An 18,240-nucleotide genomic window follows, 5' to 3' on the forward strand; every position below is an offset into this window, starting at 1 on the left:
TTTTTTCTTGAGTTTTCTGTTATTTGAAATTCCAACTACTGTAAGCTTGTGATTGGAAATTTCGAAAGAGGCATTTTAGATATTAGACATAAATAACATATGTCAAAACTTAAAGCCAAGTTTAACTGTCGGGAAATGACCTTCGGGACAACTTAAATTTCCGCGAGTTGGCAGCAAACGGAATGCGGCATTACGTCATGGGTCGGCAATGCTTTGATGTTTTCTTTTTTCAGAATGTATACAAAGAGACCGGCCTCGTGTTAAAGTACCACGCGTTATCTGTGGTTTTAGAGAAAGAATTTTTGGATGCGTTGGTATTCAAGTTAAATGCGTAGGTAGAAGATTCATGGTATGGTGGCCCTATCAACAAAACGTGGTCGTAAAAGTTTATAAACGCCTTTAATTTTACAAACAAGAAGTAATCGAAAAGGTAAGCCTTTTTTTTAAATTTATGCTGTAATCTTATTTAAAAATAAAATCTGTTCTTTTTTTTATAAAAGTAAACTTGTCAGTCAGTCAGTAGTTGTGCAAATACAAACAACCGAACAAGCGCATTATTTTAAATCTTGAAAAAAAATATTTAAAATCTTAATCGGTTATAAATAAATCATTTATTATCAAAGTATAATAAACAGATAGAGTTTTTACTTAATGAAAATAAATATATAAATTAATTTAAGTTTGTTTTATTTTTTTTGTCATATAAAAAGTGAAAGAATGTTTTTTGTTTAACAGGCAATGACAACGCATCAGCCATGCGATGCGTCTGGGCCACCACTTCCTGCTCCAGAAGATCGGCGAGAGGAAAATTCCGAAGAGAGTGATGGTGCAGGATCAGATTGGAGCAATTCTGATAGATACAAACCTGTGGAAAAAATCGGGGTTGGAGCTTATGGGGTGGTTTTTAAAGCTAAAGACTTACGCAAAGATGGAGAGTTAGTAAAATTTTATTAAAAAAATACTTGTACGATACTTAACCTATTAAGCATTAATGAAATTGCTATATAGGGTTATTAAAAATAATATTAAGTTCTCATTTATATTTTACATTCACTTTGTTATATAGGTTTGTTGCCATGAAATGTCTTAGAGTAGAAAATACTGAACAAGGAATACCCTTATCTATGCTACGTGAAATTGCTCTTTTGAGACAATTAGATTCAAGGTGTCATCCAAATGTTGTAAGGTAATAACTTTCTTATACATATAAAAGTTAGTCACTAAACTATTTTTTATGATGGCGTTTTCTATCCTAAGTGGATTCTATACTTGAAATTCCAGCATTGAGAAGTGTTGTTACTTGTAAGTAAACTGCTTCATGATGAGATTTTACGAGCCACTTCATAACAAAGTAATTTTCACAGCTATTTTAATGGGATTTGCTCAAAGAAAAGAAATTTTAATGAGTTACTTGACATACATTTCTTACTCATGTTAGGATAAAATGTATTCTTGGTACAAATGTTTTGATTGGTAAAAACACATTATTATCGACTATAAAAGTTTATTAATAGGATATGCCCAACTTTGGTGATATCACAATCTTTTTTACCCAGTGACATTTTTCTGTGAACTTGTTTTATGATATGTGTGAAGTTAAGAATAGCCTTATCAAGGAAGGAAGCAATTTGATAGATGATGACATTTAAAATTTAAAACCAAACGGGATGATTCACTGAAAAAAAAATTTAAATTCGTATTTTCGAAATTCCAATTATCAAATGTTTTTGTGATATTTATTAAAAAAAATGGTCAAAAATATTTTTATTTTTACGATAGTAATTTGTAATATTTAAAAAAATAAATAATCATAAATAAAATAGAGCATCACCTTAACATTTGCATATGGTTGTTTTCTCTGTAATTGCTTCCCTTTTTACATTGAAGGCATGCTTTTATGAATGGCAATATAGTTTTTATTTTTGGACATCCTGACGTAACCTGATCTGGGTTTTACCGCAATTATGTAGCTCGATACTAGGCTTGGGAATGTGGTTTTTCTTGTTAATTTTTAATGTTTTACTACCTGATCTTAGGCAATGTTAGTTCTGTTTATTTAGCGTATCACATTTTCTTGATGTAGGAATAAAACTTTAAGAGATGAACAAAGTTTTTTGTTTTAACATCCAATAAATATGTTCTGTTTGTGTGTGTGTGTGTCTTATTATTTTTAATTTAATGTCCAAATATGCAAGTAAAAGTTTTTAATCCATCTGCTTTTTAAACAAAAATTTTTTTTTTAAGGTTGTTGGATATCTGTCCGGGACAGCAAACTCCACGTGAGACTCAACTTATGTTGGTATTTGAGCATGTAGAACAAGACCTTGATATGTTTTTAAAGAACTCTCCGGATATCCTACAGACATCAACTATACAAGTTAGTATAACTCAAAGTCTACTTAACTTTAATAAATGTAGTTTTTGGGAATGTTTGTGTAAACTAATTGGGTAGCAGCCAATGATCAAAATGGAAAATGTAGTCATCTTTTTCCTTCGGCTTTTTTCACTGTAATATTGGGAAAGTTTTAACATTCTTTATCAGGTTTTAGTATTGACATACTTAAACCTTAGTACATAGCGTTCATTATTAACTAAGTTCTGAGAATGTTAAGGCATCTCGATTTTCAATTACGGTAATTAAGGAAGGGGGAGGCGGGGAGAGCCTATTGGTTTTTTGCTGACGCCAGCATGGATACATAAATCATGTTACCAATTAAAGAGTGCACTTTGGTGCATAAACGAGATTACGATAAATTGTTTAAGTTAGAACAAAGCCTTCTTGTATGTAAAATACAAACACAAAAAATGTAATCTTAATTTTAAGAGTATATCAACATTGATTTTTTGTATTAAAAGTGATAAACTGAAAAATTAATTTAAACTTTACTTAAACAAATTTCTTGGTTTTATGTGATGACTGTTCTTTGATTATGCCAACATAAAATTTTATTAAATAATTTTAAGAACGTCATGAGACAATTACTTCATGGAATTGATTTTCTACATAGTAGAAGGGTGATTCATCGTGACCTTAAACCTCAAAACATTCTTATTACGGCAAATGGGCAAGTGAAAATTGCTGATTTTGGTTTGGCAAGAATTTATAGCATCGAAATGGCATTAACAGCAGTGGCAAGTATTTTTTTAAATGTCTTGTTTGATTTTTGACTTGTGCACCTTTCAAGTTTGTTAAAATCAAGTTTTTGCTTAACTTTCAGGTTGTAACTTTGTGGTATCGCTCCCCGGAAGTTTTATTACAAGATAGTTATGCATCGCCAGTTGACTTGTGGAGTGTTGGATGTATTTTTGCTGAATTATACAACAAAAAGTAAACCATCAGTTATAAGTAGATACTTTAGGTGTTTATCTTGTAAATCCTTGTTTTTTGTATGTGTATTAAATAAATTATTTAAATTTTTTAAAGAGCATTGTTTAGAGGAAGTGGGGATGTTAATCAATTAAAGAAAATATTTAGGTAAGCATTACAATATTACTAAACTTTTATTGCGTCATAGTTAAAATTTTATATTAAAACGAAGTGTTACATTTTTTTAGTCTGATTGGTCGACCAAGTGAAGAAGAATGGCCACCAGATGTCGCTATTCCGATCACCTCTTTTCCGTGTCAATCACCTAAACCTGCTATCCACATTGTTCCTTGTATGGATGCTGATGCCAGAGATTTACTGATGGTAAATTTTTCAAGTTTTCCTATTTTGTGTTACTTTGTTGTTTTATTTGTATAAGCGATAATTGTTTTACCACCATGTGGTTTAGAATAAGTTTATTAGTTTATTTTTTCTTGAAACATTAATTCTCAAGTACCATTGAATTTCTACTTTTTAGAAACTTTTAACTTTTGATCCAGATCAAAGACCATCAGCTGGTGTTGCTTTGGAACATGATTATTTTAAGGCAAGTTTGTTAGTGTAAAAATATCCTAATATAGTATTTTAATATTTTTGTTGGTAACTATAGAAAATAAAACCACCCACAGAGCCTAACAGTTCTAACAAGTTAACTGAAGATAGCCCTTCTAGTTCTCGAGGGCATAGGCGAATGCCTTATGCTCAGCAGATGACATCTGGTATTCTCAGCCAAGATGCAAAGGAGGCATCCACATTTGCAGGAAGATTTTTTGACGAGAAATATGGCTATGATTCAAGTCACAGTGGTTATGACTGCCTTGATAGTAGCTCTGAAAATCCTGTTCCAGGTTCAATTCAACATTCAACAATAACACCTGATCTTCAACAAGTAACAACTAGTGATACACTGCCAATAAAATCAGCCAACCGAAGTAGGCGATCTTTTGGTGACCCGTTGCCACTTTTAGCAAAAGATGGGGCATCAGGTTTTCAGGAGGCAATCAAGTCTCCCTCTAGAAATGATGAGTCAGCTTTTCTCACCCCACCATCAGATCTTGCTTCCTCGTCTTCCGAACTTGTTACTTCTTCTTCCTCCAGGTTAGATTACACAAAAAAACAATGATTTTATTCGAGTTCAGTTACTATTGTATTTAAAATTAAGGTTGTTTTGTAATTTAATAAATTTATTAAACTTTACCAATAAAAAAAATTAAATTTATTTAGGTCTTCTACTCCTCCCTCATCTTGCGAAGATCTTCCTGCTTCCACAACTTGTCCTCAATCTTTTTCTATTGAGGCATCCCTTGCTCGCCCCATGTCTACAACCCCCTCCGTTGATGCCCCCAAACTACGAACTCATAAAACTTCAGAAACTGAACAAAGTCGAATGTCTTGGACACTAGGTGACTCCCAAGATACATATATTTTGCCTTATGAACAGATTCCAAAACTTTCAGCCTCAATGGAACCTAATTTCAAAACTCCAACAAACCAAATTCGTTACACAGACAAATATCTTGCTTTGCGCGATTCCGTTGAATCAGAGACCCCATCGTGTGGCCATTCATCACAAAGCTCGTACAGTAGTAGTGAGGGGGATTCCCAAACGTCACTGCCTCGCCCAGAAAAGTAAAATTAATTCTTACTTTACTTAGGAAACAGTATGACCTCATGTTATTCCATGCCACAGTAAATTTAGTATTTGCACTTAATTATGTTGATAATACCCTCTGGCTAATTTCAGTTTTAAAGGTACAATAAAGTGTGTTATTGAAAGTATTTATGAAGTAGTACTTTAACATTACAATTAAATTTACTTTAAATTTCTGGTATATTAATTAAAAGTGGCCTTGTAGTAAAAAAAATTTACAAACAACTTGGTTGTATTGTTTATGTCACTACACTAACTTGTCTTTTAAACCTAATTAAAATATTTCATTGCTGTAAGGTTACTTAGTTCAGGAAACTAAAACCTTTTATTTATTGCTTTACACTTGCGGTATTTAAATGTTAAAATTCTGTTTAAATAAGTGCCTAGCTAGTCTATTGCGCGCAGTTTCCACTGTTTGTTTAAAAAATGTTATTTTGTTTATTGCTAAACTCTGTCGCCAATTGTATTCGTTTAAACACTGCCAGAATTAAATATTACTGCCATGGCCTTGTAGAATCTTTCATTTTTTTTCATTTAGCCATGTTAAATTCTTTCTACCTTTAATTTCACACATAGTCAATTCATATGCAAATATTTTTATGTGTATTATAATTCACGCACCATAGGTGTTTGGTGACATAATTTTGCTATAAGTATATTTTAATTTCAACCATATTATAGGTTTGGTAAGCAACTTTCTAATTCCTGTAATTTTTACATGATAATCGAAATATTTTAGGATTATAATAATGTTTAAGGTGCTTCTCATTAACATTTGCATTAATAGCAATGTGGTGTGTTTTTTGCTCTTTTGTGTTGTGTAGAATTAATATAGTTTTGTAGTGTTTTGTTTTGTGTACATATTTTTACCACTGTTTTTTTTTAATTTAACCCTTAAAGTTATAATTGGTAAAACGTGGGCTTAAATTTATAACGTTTTCTTGAAAAAAATTATTAATATGAAGGTGAAACAACCTTTTTAAATGCCACAAAAAACTGTGTAAATATTTTCGCCTATCTCTGAACTGATATTGCTGCTAAGCTCTGTTTTTTATTATTCCAATAAAGTAATTTTTGTGTTTTTTTAAAAATATATTTTGGTTAGCAATAGTAAGTTTAAAAGCCAGGTAAATAAGTTTAATATTTACATTAATAAATAAACTATCGAGTATCCCTAGGATAAGCAGAGAATTTTTTTTGTTTTTTCAGACTGGGCTCTCAGACCATATACTTCAAAAACCAACACCAACCTTACCATATTCCTGCAACCACCCTGAACAAATAATTTGGACCATACAAAGCTACTTATTCATTCAGCTACTCTAACACTTTGCGTCACAAACTTAACTTAATTATGCAATCTCTCTTTAAACTAATGTAACAAATAGCGTTATCACTTAATTTGCCTTTAAATTAATGATTGGTCTGCACCCGCTGATAAGGGCGTCACCGGATTGATTTAAGTTTGAGAGCAGGCAAAACGGTGGTAGTATTCGGGTGACGAGTTTGTGAACGTTTTGTATGTGTATCTTTTCGCTACATTAAACTATAAATTATAATACGGCATATGATACGAAAGAATAAAAGACTCGAACGTTACATTGGAGGTCCTGCCGAGATTGTGGAATAATTGCAATAATTGCAACGCCACAAAAAATTCCCCTGCAGACACCAAGCTTAATTCGTAAAGAACAAAATCTGGACAAAGATATAAATACGTTTTGCCATGGCTCATTGAGCAAAACCGCTTATTCCTATTATCAACAATGGGACAGCCTTACACTGCAGGATGGTATATTATATAGAAGATGGATTTCACCCTACAATCAATCTGAAACTTATCAATTGATTGTCCCACGATCCCTTCAACAATCTGCATTGGACTTTCCCATTAAAAATTATCACACGCCTAAAATGGCGCTAAAACATCTGCACAGAAGGTACTACTGGTATTTTAGTAGGTCCGACGTGCTTAAATTGTTAAGAGCAGAAAATTTTACTGTGGAAGAAGAAAAAATTAATTTCAATCACATCGTGAACTCATACAAATGTTTTTTTAATGGAGAAAATGTATGGCTAAGACAATTTGGGGATAAGCCTTGCGGCCCATATAAAGTAGTTAAACGTATTAACGATATAACATATTTAATCCGATCTGTCAAGTTTATGTCTTATCACATAGTTAGAGACATCAGGTTAATTAAATTTCATGAATTACCTGGCAAATCTTATTAGTATTAACTTTAAACGTATAATGTTCTGTATCCTCTGATTTATTATTAATGTTTACCGCTTTTATGTTTACTGTGTATGTTTTTGTTATATTGTAAAGCATTCCTTTATCGGGAAGGGAGGAATGTAACAAATAGCGTTATCACTTAATTTGCCTTTAAATTAATGATTGGTCTGCACCCGCTGATAAGGGCGTCACCGGATTGATTTAAGTTTGAGAGCAGGCAAAACGGTGGTAGTATTCGGGTGACGAGTTTGTGAACGTTTTGTATGTGTATCTTTTCACTATATTAAACTATAAATTATAATACGGCATATGATACGAAAGAATAAAAGACTCGAACGTTACACTATCAATGTAATACATTTTAATTAATCAAGTTTCCTCTTTCTTTTCTATTATTAACTAGTTTTAAACATTTATATTCACTTACTCTATATACGTGAACCCCCACTAGTTGGTGGGTTGTTTAATATTTTTGTGCGTTGTATGCGATATACGTTGTGAAAGGCCATTCTGGGACGTTCTTTCTTTAGGTAGGTTTATTTCGGTTAGTCCCTTTATCACATGCAATTTATCGTGACCAGTTCGTGCTTTCCTACTAGAGCCATACTGGATTATATTAAATGTAATTATTATTTTCTTTGAGTTATTTTTTACACTGTAACTACCATCGACAGTGATTGCTCTACTATTATAAATCAAATGTGTCGTAACTTTCTTTTTTTTTCGTACAATTTTATTTTGTTATTTCGTCACTCCTTTGTTATAGTTTTATTTTTTTGGTGTATATATTGTAAAATGTATTTTATATATCGCATTTAATAATAATATAATCTATACTGGGTTTGGTGACCATGCCATAAAATAATTAAAATCTTCATGTAAACATTAATACTTTTGACATGTTTTAAATCATTAAATTGATTTTGTCATTTTTTTCCGTCGCATTGTTGTAATATTAATTGTATATCGTATTTATTATTTACTTTTATCAATGCGCGAAAAACCAAAATAAAAAAAAAAAATAAAAAAATAAGCTACATTACATTGGGCTGTAAAATACAACAACAAAAAAATTGTTTTCGATAAAGGATTCAAGGTTAATGAGAATGGATTTAGTAGACATTATATTAATTTTGATAAATATATTATTAAATGTGCATGTAATGGCTTTCATTAAATTTGTTACGTTTTTATATTTAATAAAAAGGTAAGTACGATCAAAAAACGGAAACCCTGAAACTATTCTGCAAAATTGTGTGTGGGCACGTGTTTCGTGACTTTTTCGAAACTTGCATCATTGTTTGTAAAATTATAAACTTTTGAGGTTGCTGTGTTTTAAATGCTATAAATTTCATGTTTTAATTCTATTTTAACTTATTGGTAAATTTAGAAAAGTTTTGACCCGTAGTTTACAAACTAAATTCGGCAGTCTGGTTAAATTAGAATGAATCGGTTTGCTAATCTCGGAAAATTTGTTAGCGGTGGTGGTTCTTTTTTAATTGCCGCTCTTGGTATAGGATACGGTGTTAAGGTAATATTTATTATTTTACCTAATAAAGTCATATATATATATATATCACTGTTCTAAATTTATTTTGTTTCTGTCTAATTATAATTCTTTTTTTGATATTTTTTTATTTATGATCGTTCGTTGGAAACTTATCATATTAATTTTAATGTCACATGCAGTAATACAATAATTTTGCATCATAAGACACTTTTTTAATTTGGATAGTTTATATTTTTGTTAAAAATGAATGTCTTGGCTTTTTATTTTAGGAGTCCATTTATACGATTGAGGGCGGTCACAGAGCTGTTATATTTAGTCGAGTGGGCGGTGTACAAGATACAATATACAAGGAAGGACTACATTTCAGGTAGTTCATTAAAGAATTTTATGTATTTCAATTCTCTCGACCCCTATTACAAATAATTAATTTGTGAGTTTCTACATTCATGAACATAAAAAGTTTTTGTTAAGGAATATATATTTATAGATATGTATATATACTTGTGTTTTATTCTAATAAACTCTGAAAGTTTAAAATGCACCATTATATTCTAGAATACCATGGTTCCAGTATCCAATTATTTACAATATTCGATCTAGACCAACTAGAGTAGGATCACCTACGGGTAAGATCCTGTTTTTATTTTTTTTTTGCTAATTTACTTGAATAAGTAATACACACTGTATTAAAAATTGTCATATGATGATTAGAAAGGCGAATAAGAGTCAGGATTTTGCTCGATTGTTGCCAACTTGTGACTTGTAATCTTGATGTTTGGTCAAAATATTTAATGTTTTTAACATGACCTTGCATTGTAAACCCAAGTTCTCATTAAAGGCATCTTTAAGACTCGGAAACAGGAGAGTGATTTTGTTTCTGTTTGAATAAGATGCAACATAAATCTTCACATCTTCTTTGTTCTTGTTAGCAGCAATCAAATTAATGCAAATCCTGGAAAATGTGTTACATATTTAGTAATCTGATGACAATTTCTAAAAAAAATTTGTTTTCGAATATTTCTTAATTGTTTTTTTAATATTTGTGTTAATTATTTAACAGGTAGCAAGGATCTTCAAATGGTTAACATTAACTTAAGAGTGTTGACTAGACCTGATAGTGCTAAACTTCCAATTATAACTAGGACTCTAGGCCCTGATTATGATGAAAAAGTAAGTTTATTTTGTTCGATTTGTGTAAAACACAGTATATGTTATAGCCAATGTAATTTATTTTCTATTTTGAAGGTATATGTTTACCAAATTTATATAAACATATATCTTACAGCTAAAAATCACCAAAAATCTTGCTTAAAACAAGTTTTTTGGTGTTGTTAATATGTCAAAATATGTCGAATGATGAAACAAGTATTATTAGCCTTTATTTTGCTTGATTGCTGCCACCTTGTGACTTGTAATCTTGGTGTTTGGTTCGAAAATAAATTTTCATATAACATAACCTTACATTGTAACGCCAAGTCCTCATAAAATGCTTCTTTGAGACTCCAGGAACAAGAGAGTGATTTTGTTTACTGTGTGACAAAGAACCTACAAAACCTTTCCTTTATATATATTTTTTTTTTTATACTTTGGTGGCTCTAATCTCGTGAATGCAAATTAAGGAAAATGATTTACGTTTTTAGTATCCTGATGACATATTTTTGGAACCCCAAAGTTAACTTATTTTTAGAATTTTTAGAAGTTACTTTTTTTTAAGTTTATATGAATTTTTACTTTTAAGGTTTTGCCATCTATTGTCAATGAAGTTTTAAAAAGTGTTGTGGCAAAATTTAATGCATCTCAGCTTATCACACAGCGTTCACAGGTACAAATATATTAATAAAATTGTGATATTTAGGAAGCCTTTTTGCCAGCCTTTTTTAATGTCATAATTTTATTATTTTAGGTCTCTCTTTTAATTAAACGAGAGTTAGCACAGCGTGCACAAGACTTCCATCTTGTGTTGGACGATGTTGCAATCACAGATTTATCTTTTAGCAGAGAATACACCCATGCTATTGAGTCAAAACAAGTTGGTAAGAAAAACAAAATCCAAACATTGTTGCACTTCTATTTTGCTAGAACACACATTTATGTAATCCTATTTATTTTTTTCTAGCTCAACAGGATGCCCAAAGAGCCCAATATATTGTTGAGCGTGCTAAACAGGAACGTCAACAAAAGATTGTACAAGCTGAAGGAGAAGCTGAAATTGCTAAAACCATATCCTTTTATAAATCATCTTACTTACCCAGTGTTAAATAAAATTTTTTATTTATTTGTTAAAATTTACTACAAGTTCAAGTTATTTTTCCTTAACCTTTTTTTTACTTGGGTGAGGCCATCAGCAAAAATCCAGCTTACTTAAAACTCCGAAGAATACGAGCTGCACAAGGCATTGCTAAAACTGTAAGTTTATGTCTGCATCAAAGGCTTTATCAACACAGCTCTATACATTCTTTAATTAAATATATGTTGTGCTACCATTTTTAGTAACACATTATGATTTTTTTTAGATTTCTCAATCTCAAAACAAAGTATATTTGGATGCAAGCAGCTTGATGCTTAATGTTGGAGAAGACCCATTTGCATTGTAAGAAATTTATTTGTTATTAAGGTCAGCTGTGTTTCATATCTTGCTAGTTGTATTTAGTGTTAGTATTCGGACCAATATTATAAGTATAATCAGTAGGTTTATACTATAATTAGTAGCTGCATATTTATTTTAATAAAAGAACATATGACATAAATGATGATATTTACTTAATTTTATTATTTAAGCTACCTGAAAATGTGTATTTTTTTTAATTAGTAAACATATATTTTTTAGGGAAACAAAACATAAATAAAATACGTTTACCAACCTTTATCCACTTTTAATCTACTCTCGCACGTTGGAATAGAAAATTTTCACTGATGACGTCATTTTAAAGTCACGTGTTGTCCCGGTCACGTGATTATGAGACATTTATTTCCACCATAGCAATTGTAAATTTAGCGGATAATTATTTTTTTGTATTGATGTTTTGTGTTTGGCATATTTAAATGCGAATAAATTGTAAAAATGTACCTTACATATATTGTAAAAAACTTCTATTTCTCTATACTTTAATGAAATGATTGTGGAACGCTGTTAGCAAAGGTTTTTAGATTACGGAAAATGTTTCAATAACATTTTAATTTTTTTTTATTTTTCTTACTGTTAAAAATATACATTGGTTTAAAATAAACCAAACCGCCTCAAACTGGTGTTAGCTTTTTTTCAATTATGACATCGAACAAGCTGCACTTGATTTCATTTGCAGGCGTTGTACGTCATTTGTCAGCACCCTTTATAAAACATTAACACCTCGTTGTCACTCGTTTTCGTAAATGAAAAAAGGCAAACTCGTACAAATAGGAAAGATCACATCAGAATTCATCATTAGTTTTATTATCAACTTCAATTCGTTTCAACTAATCAAGAATCTTTTCAGAAAAAATGGTGAGTCAATTAGTTTTAAAATGTGTTTAGCTATTGCAGTTGTTAATTTTATAAAGGCACATGTAATTAACAAAATCTTTTTTTCTAGTCTTTCTCCGACGAATTGAAAGAGGGTAAGTGTGGCTTATATATATTGACAAATAAATATATTTATTTAAAACTGTAACAAAACTTCTAACATGTTTTTATTTTGACTAGAATGCACTGGCGCTTTCGAAGTTTTTACTAAAGACTCGCCCGATGGTAAACTAGGACCAGAAGAGTTAGGTAAAGTAATGAGAATGATAGGACAAACACCAGGTGATGATGAAGTTCAAGAAATTATTCGAGACTTTGCTGAAGGTCAGATGCATAAACATTTTTTTGATTAAAGTTTGTAAACTAAATGATCAATACATTTAAATTATCATTGGTTTTATTCAATATTTTTAATTTTACTTATTTTGTTAATTATCAATTGCTATACTTTAAGAAAGTGCATTTTATTTATCCAGGTGATACTATGGGCCTCGAAGAATTTCTCGATTTTATGGCAAACCAGTTTTCTGGAAGTTCGGACAAAAGAGAAGAAGATTTGAGCAAAGAATTTAAAAACTTGTTGAAAGAAACTTTCCGATTTTACGACAAAGACGGCGACGGCATTATTAGCTGGGATGAATTAAAGGTTTGCAATAAAAAGATATGAAACAGACCTAAAAACTTTTAACACTTTTGTTTTTTTCAGATTGCACTTAAAAATACTGGTGAAAAAGTTGAGGATTGGGAGGTTGAGGCTCTAATGAAAGATGTAGATGAAAATAATGACAAATTTATTGACTTTGACGGTAATTTTAATTTTATTTAGAAAAATTACAAATGAAATCTATATCTTTGTTTAACTAGTAAGTTCTATTTGGTAGCAATTTTTCTTTATTTTTTTTTTTTTAATTTTTACAGAATGGATTAACATGATGAAAGAATTGGAAGGTGTTGTTCAATGTTAAATCAGCTCAAACCAACTTGTTTTGCCTTTAATTGACATATTTAATATGTTGGTTCTAACTTTAATTGTTTTTTTATTTGTTAATATTGTTTTACAGTATGTGTGCAAATAAATAAAATAAAGAATTCGTTTTTAGTTTTTGTTGTCTTTTTATTTTTTTAATTAACATTAATCACAGTGACAAAATTATAATTATAACACTACTGTCGAAACTTTAAATAGAATTTTTATATAAATATTTAGCAATAATAGTTTTTAAACCAATAGTAAAAATAGCTATGCCTTGCTAAGTGCTTGTCTTATAACTGGATTTCGCTGGTGTAACGTCGACTTTGAACTAGTTTTTTTGTCGTACGAAAATTTTGGTCTGTCGTCTTGTTTCAAACCTTCTTTCTTTTTTGTTTCCCCTTTCTCTTCTGCGAAATCTTCACTCATTCTCCACTTTTTATTTGGTTCTTTTTCAGCTTTGGCTGGAGAAGCCGACGCTGGTCTGGGTTTAAGACCAGAATCCACTCGCTTTTTTTGGTCTAGTATTTTTTGAATTCGTCGCTTTGCTAAATCAGATATCAGTTCGTTAGTAAGCGGATCGTGAACCATTCTGGATTCCTTTGGCTTTGTTTTTGATCTTCGTTTGTTTTTGGGCTTTATTGGCGTTTTTCCGTCTGTTCGTACCCAGTCGTTGTATTGGTTTCTTTCTGGACTTTTATTGTTGTCCTGCTTCTCGGTGATGACATCTTGTGTCTGGGCAAAAGTACCTGGAGGTGGAATGTCAAACATGGATGGTGTTTTCTCGCTTGTGACTTCTAAAAACTCGCGCAAAAATCCATTGGTTGCTCGTTCAGACGACTTGTTCCCCATAATTGGTTCTCTAGCTGATAAGTTAGCGTGGGCGTTCCCTAAAACAGTAACATCTCCATTCTCGAAGTCAAACTTAACTGGAACGAAGTTTTCCTTTTTCATGGCGTGTGTTGCCACTGGAGTGTTAAAACTAACCTTTGTGGGTGCTGATTTAGGACGTGGTTTTGATCCATCTTTTAGCTTGGAATGCTGCGCCGGTGGTAAAGGAGTTATAACTGCCGAGCTTCTTAAATCAGAGAAGGTGGTAAGCATGTGATCAGTTTGTCTTGAATTACGAGGCAAAGTTGAGTCCGCTGCGGCTGATAAATCACAAAAAAATAATAAATAACATTTTGTATCATAGATATATTAAACATGAGCAAATTATCTACACAGTAAAATCATATCTTCTTTTTTTTGGACACCCAAGATACCTGTATTTGGACGTGAAGAGTTAAAGTTTTTTTCACAGTTTGCATCTAAAGTTTCTTTTCTTCTTCTTAACAATATTTCTCTAAAAACAAATTAAGCATTTTTAGTTTCAAAGTTTTAACAATATTTTGCCAACTTTGTAAATAGGCATAATTTTATGTTAGATAAACATTGTTCTTCTTCTTTTTTATATTTAATCAAATATGTAAAAGGTCATTGAATTCGTTTTACTTGTTTTTACGTTTCTTCCACTTCTCGTATTCGACAAGAGCTTGTTCTCTATGTTCTTCTTTTTCGTTATACTCCTCCATCAGTCTATCGCGCTTTACTCGATTTCGCCTTGAAGCCATGTGCTTCTCTTGTCTTGCCAAATTATTTTTGCGCCTTAGCCATTCAGCTATAGCCGGGTTGTCGGTATTTTTTAATTGATGATCAGTGTCCTAAGAATAATAATAATAAATACAGTCCTACAAATAGTTTTGTAACGTTATAAACGATACCTCATATTATATGAAACGAAAACCTTTAATACTTCTAGCTATATGGTTAACTAATTAACGTCCAACATTCACTAACCTTGTTTTCTTTGGGTTGTTGTTTTTCGGGCTTCCAATTACATTTGATTGGTTCAGTTCCTGGAGTAACTCTCGGAGAGGGAGGGACTGTATTTGCTTGGCCGTTTCCTTCATCTTTAATAACGATATACGCCTTTGGGATAGCAGTTTTTGGTCGTGGCATTCGATGTACATCTTCTCTGTTCTTTAATTGGCGTTGTTCTGTTTTGGATTCGTTGCTTTCTTTGTCCGTATCACGTGCTGAATGTTTATTACTTCGTGACACCGGTCGTCGCTTGTAGTTGTTGAATTTAGGTCGTACAGGAGCTCGAAGAAGCGATACCCTTTTTAAAGGTCCTTGTGGTCCAAGCAAGCTATTTACTTCTGATTTAGAGCATTGTAGGGTACCCAATAAAGATGCGAGGTAATTATATGAAAAAACTTGGCCTTGATAATAGTAATGGCTCGAGGATTTGATTTCTTGACCTCGTTCAGTGCTCGAATAGGAATCATTTGACTTCCGTCGATTATTCATTCTTACATGTTTTTCTTTAATCGGGTCAACGCTTGTATCTGGGCTTTTCAATATACCCTTAGGCTCAGTCTGAACCTCGGGTGACGGTATTACTACTTTCACTTCATCAATTTTTTGATTTTGTCCGGTTGCATCTGACTTCTCTTGCAACTTTTCTTTTCGCTGTCTTCCTGGTTTAGCGGTCTTTGGTCTTGGCGGTTTTCCTGTCATTGCGTTTACCTTATCAGCCTTTGAGGGTATTCGATGGCTCAAAAACAATTTGTATGCCTCTAATCTTTTTAATTTGCGTATAAGGCGGCGTATAGAGCGTTTAACTTCGGCTTCCCGACTTCCAACTATATTAAATTTCGGTTTACGATAAGCTAATCGTGCGTGTCTTAACTTTGGCGGGTCTTCGCCAAATTCACGATCTCTGGTCAAATTTGCTTTTTTGCTGGAGCTTTTCTTTGGGCGAGCAGGGGGTTGTCTTGAGTATCTATCAAAATCTAACTTTTGTTTTTCATAACTCTCGGAAATGTGGAGATCCAAGTAGCGATGAAGTAGTTCTTCTCGAATCTGACTCTCACGGTAGGTGATCAAGTTTTCGGTTACGTCACGATCTAACAAAGACAGAAATATCAAGTTACATGTAACAATTTACTGACAAACAAACACAGTTTACATGGGACTCAAAACAAACAATACATTGTTAAAAAAGTAGTGTATTGTTTAAATAAAGCAATTATTTCAAGTGGTGTTATGCTTATTTACCAAAAGTATTTTCGCTGTCGTTTTCGTCGAAAGTTCCCTCGAATGTTGAAATTGAAGACAAGCTATAAGTGCTGGTTGATGAACTTCGTATCTTTTGTTTTTCTTTGTTAGATTTTTCGAAAATGTCGGACGACGATTTCTCACTGCTGTTGCTTGACGCACTTCTGCGTTTTAACCCGGAAGGTTTTGCTGTCTTTGGTCGAACTGGTCTTTGATACAAACTTTCCTGTTTTTTTACTCCGTTTTGAACATTATTTTTTATATTTTGCTCGTTTTTTACTGTTTTTGGTTCAGATTTTGCAAATGACGTATCCGTGTGGCCAATCTTAGATTTATTTTCGAGTTTTTTTTCTTGTTGTTCATTAAGGATGGTTTCAAGAAATGGAATTTCCGCTTCTTGATTTAAGTTCTTTGATTTATTCTTACGCTTTTTGGATTTAGATTGGCCTAGATAAAAAAAAAGTTTTTTTTTTGTAAATTTTTTTTTTTATAAATTTTTTGTTGTTAATGCAAATTTGAAAAACTTTACTTTAGAAAAAAAACTTTATCAATTTGCAATAAAGTTAAGTTTTGTTCACTAACAAAGGTTAAAACACGAACCTAGTTCCTTGGCCGTTAATTCAGATTGCCTATCAGAACTATCCTTCACGCTTTCTGAGCTAAAAACACTTCGCGTCGGCATCGTAAATCAATTGAACCACACTTGACAAAGATCGGGTCACGTGACTTCTAACCGCGTGCTCTATGTTGGGAGGCGCTTCGTAACAATCAATTGTTTACGGGCAATTCTCGTCTTTGTGGCGGAAATAAATATGAATTGTGACGTAATAAAGGAATCTGGGTTGTTGTATTGGGAACGCACACGTCGTGTGCTTCGACAATGGAACTTCGGTAGTCCAGGTGAGAGCCCTCGAAACAACTTTGTTTTGTTGTTTATTGCTTGAGCGTATTACACGATCTATATCATAACAAACCCTTGTCCTGTGAAAAACAAAGCAATGGATTAGCCCTCGGTGTCAAAACAACTTTCACTAAACTGCGATTTTGTCTTCAGAGTCTGATCGATGGACTGACTACGAGATATTTGATGTAGCAAATTAAACCACATAAAACCTATTAAACTACAGCGCATTACCGATTTGCTAAAGCATTTGTGAACTATTTTTTTTAGTATTTCAATATCAACCTTAACGTGTTGATAATCAAACCGAAATGAATATCACGCCTAAACATATAGAGATTTTGTACAATTATTTATTTATTACGTACCCTATGTCGACAGAGGCTAAATCAAACAAAATATATTCAGATACAAAATATTTCCTGAATATAGGCAAAACAAAGCATCAAACCTAGTTTATATATTACAATAAAATTTTTATACAAATTTTAATTTTTAGATGATTTGGTATACATTTAAATTATCACTTGCTTTATAATTACACTTTGGCCTGCTAGCGTAATTCTGTAACTATGACAACCATTTGCTATTCTGTAGTGGTACGTTCAATAGTAAACAACTCGATTCTTTACATTAGAATCATAAAAGTAATACTAACTTCTAACATTTCGAAATATCAAAATATTTGCAATTACCTAAGTTAAACACCTAAAATCCTGATTTGTCATCGTTTAAAACATTTAATTATTGACGCTATATCTTCGATTTCGATTAGCTAGGGTGTGTAATACTAGGCTGTGGTTAACTATTGTTGTTGGCAGCTAGGTGACGGCAGGTTACGACTTGTAGCAAACTTACAAAAGCTCGAAATGAAATGCTAACAATTACAATTACTTGAGAACTATAAGCGCTGTTTACATAGCAGACATTTTGGACTTAGAACAAAGCAATTTAGCGTTTGAAAGACCATTATATTATTACGTGACCAATTCGATTGCTGT

General features: G+C 31.9%; 4 protein-coding genes across 5 annotated transcripts; 3 read left to right on the forward strand and 1 right to left on the reverse strand.

The window, feature by feature from the left end:
* Positions 1–211: 211 nt before the first annotated feature.
* Positions 212–6,027, forward strand: LOC145744413 (uncharacterized). Its single transcript, XM_082562307.1, has 11 exons — positions 212–430; positions 736–935; positions 1,067–1,186; positions 2,245–2,377; positions 2,965–3,132; positions 3,219–3,328; positions 3,425–3,475; positions 3,556–3,691; positions 3,846–3,914; positions 3,978–4,465; positions 4,592–6,027. The coding sequence occupies exons 2-11, from the start codon at positions 739–741 to the stop codon at positions 4,998–5,000; spliced, it is 1,881 nt and encodes a 626-aa protein (XP_082418433.1). The 5' UTR covers positions 212–430; positions 736–738; the 3' UTR covers positions 5,001–6,027.
* A 2,513-nt stretch (positions 6,028–8,540) lies between these two features.
* LOC145744770 (prohibitin-2-like) lies at positions 8,541–11,838 on the forward strand. Of its 2 annotated transcripts, none has more exons than XM_082562723.1 (10): positions 8,541–8,788; positions 9,037–9,134; positions 9,323–9,393; positions 9,828–9,937; positions 10,506–10,589; positions 10,671–10,800; positions 10,884–10,987; positions 11,096–11,173; positions 11,281–11,357; positions 11,595–11,838. In XM_082562723.1, exons 1-10 carry the CDS (start codon positions 8,702–8,704, stop codon positions 11,611–11,613), a joined length of 858 nt encoding a protein of 285 aa, XP_082418849.1. In that variant the 5' UTR covers positions 8,541–8,701; the 3' UTR covers positions 11,614–11,838. The 2 variants fall into 2 exon arrangements, with proteins under 2 accessions (XP_082418849.1, XP_082418841.1); XM_082562715.1 differs by having other exon boundaries at positions 8,544–8,788; positions 10,884–10,986; positions 11,095–11,173; positions 11,281–11,381.
* Positions 11,839–12,218: 380 nt separating this feature from the next.
* On the forward strand, positions 12,219–13,247 carry LOC145744966 (troponin C, body wall muscle-like). The gene is made up of 6 exons (XM_082562950.1): positions 12,219–12,248; positions 12,337–12,361; positions 12,447–12,590; positions 12,743–12,912; positions 12,973–13,072; positions 13,185–13,247. The coding sequence occupies exons 1-6, from the start codon at positions 12,246–12,248 to the stop codon at positions 13,229–13,231; spliced, it is 489 nt and encodes a 162-aa protein (XP_082419076.1). The 5' UTR covers positions 12,219–12,245; the 3' UTR covers positions 13,232–13,247.
* Positions 13,248–13,369: 122 nt separating this feature from the next.
* On the reverse strand, positions 13,370–17,714 carry LOC145744241 (uncharacterized). Its single transcript, XM_082562295.1, has 7 exons — positions 17,608–17,714; positions 16,939–17,319; positions 16,339–16,785; positions 15,076–16,187; positions 14,731–14,939; positions 14,502–14,581; positions 13,370–14,387 (listed from the first exon to the last, which is right to left on the reverse strand). Exons 2-7 carry the CDS (start codon positions 17,018–17,020, stop codon positions 13,507–13,509), a joined length of 2,811 nt encoding a protein of 936 aa, XP_082418421.1. The 5' UTR covers positions 17,021–17,319; positions 17,608–17,714; the 3' UTR covers positions 13,370–13,506.
* Positions 17,715–18,240: the final 526 nt, after the last annotated feature.

The sequence above is a fragment of the Corella eumyota genome, chromosome 1 (genome assembly GCF_963082875.1).
Source record: "Corella eumyota chromosome 1, kaCorEumy4.1, whole genome shotgun sequence".
NCBI classification, from domain to species: domain Eukaryota; kingdom Metazoa; phylum Chordata; class Ascidiacea; order Phlebobranchia; family Corellidae; genus Corella; species Corella eumyota.

Bases quoted from the DNA above. Each gene is read 5' to 3' on its own strand.
- LOC145744966 (XM_082562950.1), top strand. The intron at 12,362-12,446 runs GTAAGTGTGGCT...TATTTTGACTAG, and splicing joins CTCCGACGAATTGAAAGAGG to AATGCACTGGCGCTTTCGAA. The intron at 12,591-12,742 runs GTCAGATGCATA...TTATTTATCCAG, and splicing joins TATTCGAGACTTTGCTGAAG to GTGATACTATGGGCCTCGAA.
- LOC145744241 (XM_082562295.1), bottom strand. From the start codon at position 17,020: ATGCCGACGCGAAGTGTTTTTAGCTCAGAAAGCGTGAAGGATAGTTCT. The intron at 14,582-14,730 runs GTAAAACGAATT...ATTTGTTTTTAG, and splicing joins TGGAAGAAACGTAAAAACAA to AGAAATATTGTTAAGAAGAA. The intron at 14,388-14,501 runs GTATCTTGGGTG...GTGATTTATCAG, and splicing joins CTCTTCACGTCCAAATACAG to CCGCAGCGGACTCAACTTTG.
- LOC145744770 (XM_082562723.1), top strand. From the start codon at position 8,702: ATGAATCGGTTTGCTAATCTCGGAAAATTTGTTAGCGGTGGTGGTTCT. The intron at 9,394-9,827 runs GTAAGATCCTGT...ATTATTTAACAG, and splicing joins TAGAGTAGGATCACCTACGG to GTAGCAAGGATCTTCAAATG. The intron at 11,174-11,280 runs GTAAGTTTATGT...GATTTTTTTTAG, and splicing joins CACAAGGCATTGCTAAAACT to ATTTCTCAATCTCAAAACAA.
- LOC145744413 (XM_082562307.1), top strand. From the start codon at position 739: ATGACAACGCATCAGCCATGCGATGCGTCTGGGCCACCACTTCCTGCT. The intron at 3,133-3,218 runs GCAAGTATTTTT...CTTAACTTTCAG, and splicing joins AAATGGCATTAACAGCAGTG to GTTGTAACTTTGTGGTATCG. The intron at 3,915-3,977 runs GCAAGTTTGTTA...TGGTAACTATAG, and splicing joins TGGAACATGATTATTTTAAG to AAAATAAAACCACCCACAGA.